Raw genomic sequence first — 7,136 nt, 5'->3', positions numbered from 1 at the left:
TCAATTTTTGGTGATTTTAGATATACATGATCTTTGAGGGAAGACCTAAAAAATAAACGGTTCGAATCGTTGAAATACAATATAAAATGAACCCCCAAAACGTATGATCCATCCTCTAAATTCATAATGATCATATTATACGATACTTTAAATTAAGAATTAACCGTATCAATTATATAATGAGTACTGTATTATCAATTAAAATTGTCAAGGAATATGATGCCTTCAATATTTGTAACTTTATTCGTATGAATAAACAGGAGTAGCAAAGGACTAACAATGTTTCCATTTGAGGAGTCACTTTTTGGTCCTCCCAATTGGAAGGTGCTTTGTCAACCTCCTTCATAAAAGTGATAGCTAGCAAAGTCCATTCAAACTTAAAGGCTCACTCTCTCTCTCTCTCTCTCTCTCTCTCTCTCTCTCTCTCTCCATTATTATATATATATTGTATTCTCCAAACCAAACCATATCCAGAGAGAGAAATTTCAAGTCTTGAATCAAGGAGTAGCAGTCCTCCAATCTCCATAGTTTAATTCCCTTGTCTAAACCCTTCTTTCTTCTACCTGTCTTTTTTCTTCTTCTTCTTCCTCCATGTCTGATCATGAACCTAAGGACCTCTACTACCATGACCTATTTCAGTATGAAGCTCATGAACACCTCAATGGTGGGATGGTCAGCATCAACGACCATCAAAATCTGCAGGGGTTTGATGTCAATCCTTCATACATGAACTTCACAGAGTGTTCGAAAGGATCTGTGGACTATAACTCACTTGCCACGGCTTTTGGCTTGTCATCTTCAACATCTGAAGCACTATTTTCATCCGTTGAAGGCAATCAAAACGCTGTTGATCATCTAGGAGGCGGTGGCGGTGGCGGCGGTGAAACTCCTTTGACGCCAAACTCTTCAGTGTCTTCTTCTTCAGCTGAGGCTGATGCTGATAAGGACTGTGGTAAGAATAAGAAAGATAGGCAGCCAAAAGGGTCATCAGAAGATGGAGATAGCTCTAAGAAAGTGTAAGTTTGAACTGAATACATATTAATACTGTCTTAGGTTGCAAAGAGGTTTGTACCTCAGTTGGTTAAGAGTAATTCTTCTTTCATTTGAGGTCCTGAGTTTGAATCTCCCCTATTGCTCGTATCAATTAAAAAAAATTACTGGCTGGGTAATTAATGACATTCACATATACCTGATCTGATCATGTTTGATATATTTGATGACCAAACAGGAGCAAACCAGCAAAAAAGAAGGGAGAGAAAAAGCAAAAAGAGCCACGATTTGCCTTCATGACCAAGAGTGAGGTTGATCATCTAGAAGATGGATACAGGTGGAGAAAATATGGACAAAAAGCTGTGAAAAATAGTCCATATCCAAGGTAATTAATGGATATATAGTGTTTTAATTCCTAGCTATTTCTTTGTTTGCACTTAAAAGAACCCACCAAGAAAAACCCTTAAACAGGAAAAATAAGCAATATATTCGAAAGTTGATTAGTTTGTTTCATTCATGTGCTATAGTTTTCAAGGATTTAATTTATTTTTTAAATTTTACTCCACCAAACTGTGCCAAAAAGTCATGCAAAAGACATACTAATCACTAAAACCAAAGGTTGACTAATTTGGTTTTCCAAAAAAATTAAAAAAAAAGGTTGCCAATTTGTTATATATGATCCCAAATATTAGTCCTATATACTAATATATCTCGCAAATTGTGTATTGGGTAATGAAGCTAAATTAAATCAAGAAAAACCCTTTTAATCAATTAATCCGCCATTTCTTAATTTGTTTGGTAGTAAAACTGAAAAAAGTTTTTTGACAAAAAAAACCTAACAAATTAAGTTTGATTTGAGCACGACTCTCTAATTATATATGTACTGCGGTTGTCTCTTGCAGAAGCTACTACCGATGCACGACACAAAAATGCGGGGTCAAGAAACGCGTAGAGAGGTCGTACGAGGACCCATCTATTGTGATTACAACGTATGAAGGCCAGCACAACCACCAACTTCCAGCAACCCTAAGAGGAAATGCGGCTGCAGCATTGTTCCCCCCTTCTATGCTAAACCTGTCGAACTTGGCTGCTGGTGGCCCGAGCTCTACCTTTCCTCAGGAACTCTTGTTTCAAATGCCCCAATACATGATCAGTAGCAATGTTAATCAGGGATCGTCACGAAACCCTAATCATCTTCTGCAGCAATATCAACTGCCTCATGCAGCTGCTGATCAGTATGGACTTTTGCAGGACTTTGTTCCTTCGATGTTCCTCAAACAAGAGCCTTGAATGATCTCCCTCTCGATCGTCTCTAGCTCGTTAATTTGTAGATATGATTAATTATTATATATACTAGCTAGTCTCATGACCTTGATTGATCATCCTTGACATTTTTAATTAGTGAGCTAGCTAGGTAGTAGATACTACGTACCCTTCACTTCTAATCATTTGAATTCCACTTATATTTATGAGGCGGAAGTTACGGATAGCTTGAGCAGTAGAGCACTTATCCTACACACTTATCGTCAAAGAGAAAGTTCGGTTCTTTCTCCGATCTCTCGGTGTAAGATTAATTCGGACTGTCCTTGTACAAATAAGTCCATTGAAGATGGCATCATCCAGAAGTGGGAATTCTTTTCTCCTCGGTCTTCCATTTGGGGTAATTTGCTAGCTCGAACTGCTTCTATCTATTTGAGGTTAAGTGGATTTGTAGGATGTTGAGTTTATTTACAGTGGTTCGGACGTAGTGCATGCGAACTGAGAATTGCATGCTTCATGCTTGCTTGTCTTACTACGAGTGGGTGCAACAGGATTTTCTTATTTACGGATTAATGTGTTGTAAAATCCTTGCTGTGCACTGCAGCCTTACTTTCATGCAGCAGGGTGGGATTTTTATCGAGTTGAATATATACTAGTTTTCTTTTTGTTTCTGTATAACTTGGTGAATAATTTCTTTATACGCAATTCCAACAAATAGTTTCTTCTCGTAGAATTTACGTTGTTCCCGGTTCACATGATCATGCATGTCAAACATGATTAATTTAATCGGATCAGCGTTAACCATATTGGCACTTGCGAGTGAAACCATGTTAGGATGAATAGCCAAGATGAATGATTTTTTTTTTTTTTTTTGGGATGATATTTTTGTACTCTATTTGTGAATAACGTATCTTGATTGAATAAAATCAACGATCAAAACTATTCAGTTTATTAATATTCATTTCAAGATCACTTCTACAAAAAAAAAAAGAAGATTAGAATTGGAGATTTTTAATCATCCAAACATATCAAATAGATTGATGGTTCATCATGAATATATTATTTGGTACCTACATCTCGATTTTCTCATACATTTGAATGACTAAATGATTTCCGATTAAAATGTTTTATTTTGTTTTTGTAAAGGTGATCTTCGAATAAAGATGAAGAAATTGAACGATTTCGATTGTAAAAATTTATACGGTTAAAATATATTTTTGTGTAAGGGACCGGGAATGAGCTCCTCCCCAAAGGAGCAATGTAAGTATTATCTTTTTTTTTTTTTTATGAAAGCGATAAAGATTCTCATTCAAACGAAGAAAACACAGTACAAAAGTGAAGGCCGTGAAAGCCAAACTACTTTTATCAATACCATTGATTAGTTTGATGCATATTAACGGTTAAACAGTCTTCAAATTGAGTGATTTAATTTTCATATATGATTTTTTTCCCATATATAATCATTAGATGATAATAAAGAAAATGAACGGTTTGAATTATAATATTTGTATGATGAAGATACGTTAATTATAAGTGGAGGGACAAATAGGCTCTCATGAGTGAAACACAAGCATTATCCTATTACTAATATGAGAAAAATATGATCATATATAATGTCAGGATGGGTAAGGAACTGCGAGAGAGATTATTTTATTTTATTTTATTTTTATTTTTTGAAATTTTGTGGTCAGTCTTCGAATGGTCATTGACTGATCAGATGACTCTCCTGTTCCATATAAATAAGCATTGAAGGGAAGGGACCGAATGCGAAGGGTATACTTCAATTTTCTATGTGCATGCATTCACCGAGTTGAATTGCTACAAAGAGTGAAAGAAAATAGATCTATACGTGCCATAAGGAATGGGCCTTTAAGGTTTTAAACCGTTGTGAAATTCACTTGGGTTTCAGCCTTAGGGTGGTGGTGGTGGTGTTTTCCTCCATAAAGTAATTGTTAGCACTATTTTCCAAACTGAATCATCACGATGAACTTCAACTTGTACTTGAAATTAATGTATTTCACACGTTCAAATAGCATATACACATGTAAACCTTTCGTATGTGATGGTCTGAGACTAGTGCATCCACTAATTGATAAAAGCGATATTGGAAATGGAGAATCGAACTCTATATCTCAAAAACATGAGTGAATATTTTTAACCAACTAAGTTACAAACCTCGTGCTCAGTTGGTTTAGGCAATCCTACTTTTGCGTCAAACATGTGTGTGTGTGTGTAGCTGCAAACTGCATTGGCTATAATTGAATTCAATCTAGTTTGAGCATGATCGGAAACGAAGATGATTAGTCTTTTCCCGATCCAGCCAGCAAAAGAGGACATTAATCCTAGAGAAAACCTTGCAGGAAGTTAAAATACAAAGATTTAAAGCTGGGCGAGCATGCCTTTGATTTTACATGCATCCATGAAACCCATATAATCATATAAAATGTTTGAATCAATATATAAACGCACTTTTGTCGAAAAAAAAAAAATTAACATGCACTGATGCACCTCATGCAAAATATTAAATTTATTTCTTAATTTCTTGATGGTTAAATTGCGAATATGGTTCTTGAGATTTGTATAACACATCACTTTAGTCCATGAGATTTCAAATCAAAAGAAGTAGTCCTTGAGATTGTCCACCATCCATCATTTTCGTCATTCCGTTAAAAACTCCATTAAGTGACTCGAAGCTTTTGGCCCGAAGTTTGGGTAATTTTCAAAGCTTTGTAACTCAATCGTTTCTTAACCAAATTCAACCTATGATATATCAAAAAGAATATAGGAAAGTGTAGAATAAGATTATACTTATTTGGAAGCCCAATGGTTGCTGGAGATGGTCAGAAAATACTCTCAAAGTTGACTGGTCCGAGGAAAAACTGGGAAAACTCGCCGAAAACTGGGTAAACTTTAAACGGTCATAACTTCTTCAATACTCAACGAAATCAAGTGATTTAAAAACGAAAAACATACTTCTCGACGAGACGAAGAGAATGGTACATTTTTCAGCGGCTAAATAGCCGTGGTTTGGCCGGAAACGGCTCGAAGGTGGCTGTCTTGGTCTCGAGTTAGCCACTTTCGAGCCATTTTTTTGCTAAACCACGGCGACTTAGCCATAAAAAAAGGTACCTTTCTCTTCGTCTCGTTGAGAAGTATGATTTTAGTTTTTGAATCACTTGATTTTGTTGAGTATTGAAGAAGTTATGAACGTTTAAAGTTTACCAGTTTCCGACGAGTTTTCTAGTTTTCCCTCGGACCAGTCAACTTTGAAGCTATTTTTCGACCATCTCTGGAAACTATTGGGCTTATAAATAGGTATAATCTTATTCTACACTTTCCTATCTTCATTTTGATATATTATAGGTCGAATTTGGTTAAGAAATGATTCAGTTACGAAGCTTTGAAAATTGCCCAAACTTTCAGCTAAGAGCTCCAGGACACTTAACAGAGTTTTTAATTAAAGGACGAAAATGATGGATGGTGGACAATCTCAGGGACCAAAATGAGGAGTTATGCAAATCTCAAGGACAATTTTCGTGATTTAGCCTTTCTTGATTTAATAAATAAATATACCTTTATAAGATATAGTTTGTTTAATATTGTGGGGATGTAAAAGTAAAAGAGTCTTACATTGATGGAAAAAAAAAACTTTGTAAGGGCTTATAAGAGGTTGGGCTACTCCATATATTGCCAATTGATTTTAATAACGAAACTCCAACTTTTTTCATGGCACACCAACGGCTACACGTGCTCCACGTCACCCAATTCGTGTTGTCCCTAGCTTGAAAATTCGTCACACGTGAAGGAGCGTGTGAGGATATGAAGGTAAAGAGTCCTACATTAGTGAAAGGAGAAACCTTGCCAACTTTCTTCCAATATAGACTATATAATTTATATCATTTTTGCATGAATCACCTAAGAGTGTTGATGCACAAAACCGGAGGTCTTGGAACAACGTAAATCCGACCGTGAATCTACAAGAAAGTAAATAACACAAGATGTATCGTGATTCACCCCAATGTTTGGGCTACGCCACACTGATTATTGTATTTCTCTGAGATGTTAAAGGGAGTTTGAGAGAGAGCTTCTGAGAGTGAGAGAACTTTTCCCATGGCCTAAGAAAATGGCATTTCCCCAATTATGAGGGTAAGGAGTCCTTTTATAGAATAAGGGCTCATCACTTATTACATATTTGCCCATTCCTTTATTACATAATTACATTTGAGTTCCCGAGTATTTATACGAGGTCTAAATATGGAGGCCCTAAGTATGGTATAAACAGTAGTCCCCCAAGTCTTCAATCAACATAGTCTTTTGGCTGGAGACTTGAAATCCAGTCCATGTGTGGGCCAAAGTAACTAGATGTCGTCTAGGACTGATACTTGATATGAGGTGGTGCCCAATCCGAAATGATGCTCATCCAGAAGTAGCAGCTTGCGGCTTATGTTGCCTTGGTTGACTTGGCTTGTGGCGTTGGAGGTGAGGGAATCCCTTTTATAGAATAAGGGCTCGCTCCTCAATACATAAATGATGGGCTAGAGTTAACGCTCCCGGCGAGGCGGTTGCTCAGTAGGCGGCGATGCTCTCTAATGATGGTGAGGGAGTCCCTTTTATAGAATAAGGGCTCGCTCCTCAATACATAAGTGATGGGCTAGAGTTGATGCTCATGGCGAGGCGGTTGCTCAATGGGCGGCGATGCTTTCTAATGATGGTGAGGGAGTCTCTTTTATAGAATAAGGGCTCGCTTCTCAATACATAAGTGATGAGCTAAGTCTCCTAAGTATTTTTCATGAGGCCCAGTTGAGGCCCAATATATGGTACATAATGTAGTCCCCCAAGTCTTCAGTCAATAGGGTCTGTTGGCTGGAGACTTCAAATTGAATCCA

At 36.9% G+C, this 7,136-nt stretch overlaps 1 protein-coding gene across 1 annotated transcript; it reads left to right on the top strand.

Annotated features, from left to right (window-relative positions):
- Nucleotides 1–264: 264 nt before the first annotated feature.
- LOC103434968 (WRKY transcription factor 71-like) lies at nucleotides 265–2,928 on the top strand. Its single transcript, XM_008373350.4, has 3 exons — nucleotides 265–1,016; nucleotides 1,229–1,375; nucleotides 1,893–2,928. Exons 1-3 carry the CDS (start codon nucleotides 592–594, stop codon nucleotides 2,278–2,280), a joined length of 960 nt encoding a protein of 319 aa, XP_008371572.3. The 5' UTR covers nucleotides 265–591; the 3' UTR covers nucleotides 2,281–2,928.
- The last annotated feature ends 4,208 nt before the right edge of the window (nucleotides 2,929–7,136 follow it).

This window comes from Malus domestica, chromosome 05 (genome assembly GCF_042453785.1).
Source record: "Malus domestica chromosome 05, GDT2T_hap1".
NCBI lineage: Eukaryota > Viridiplantae > Streptophyta > Magnoliopsida > Rosales > Rosaceae > Malus > Malus domestica.
Note: the sequence above shows the minus strand (reverse complement) of the source record. Positions and strands in the feature narration are given on the sequence as shown.

Coding starts and splice junctions, on each gene's coding strand:
- LOC103434968 (XM_008373350.4), top strand. CDS start 592: ATGTCTGATCATGAACCTAAGGACCTCTACTACCATGACCTATTTCAG. Junction 1,017..1,228: donor GGAGATAGCTCTAAGAAAGT/GTAAGTTTGAAC, acceptor ATGACCAAACAG/GAGCAAACCAGCAAAAAAGA. Junction 1,376..1,892: donor AAAAATAGTCCATATCCAAG/GTAATTAATGGA, acceptor TGTCTCTTGCAG/AAGCTACTACCGATGCACGA.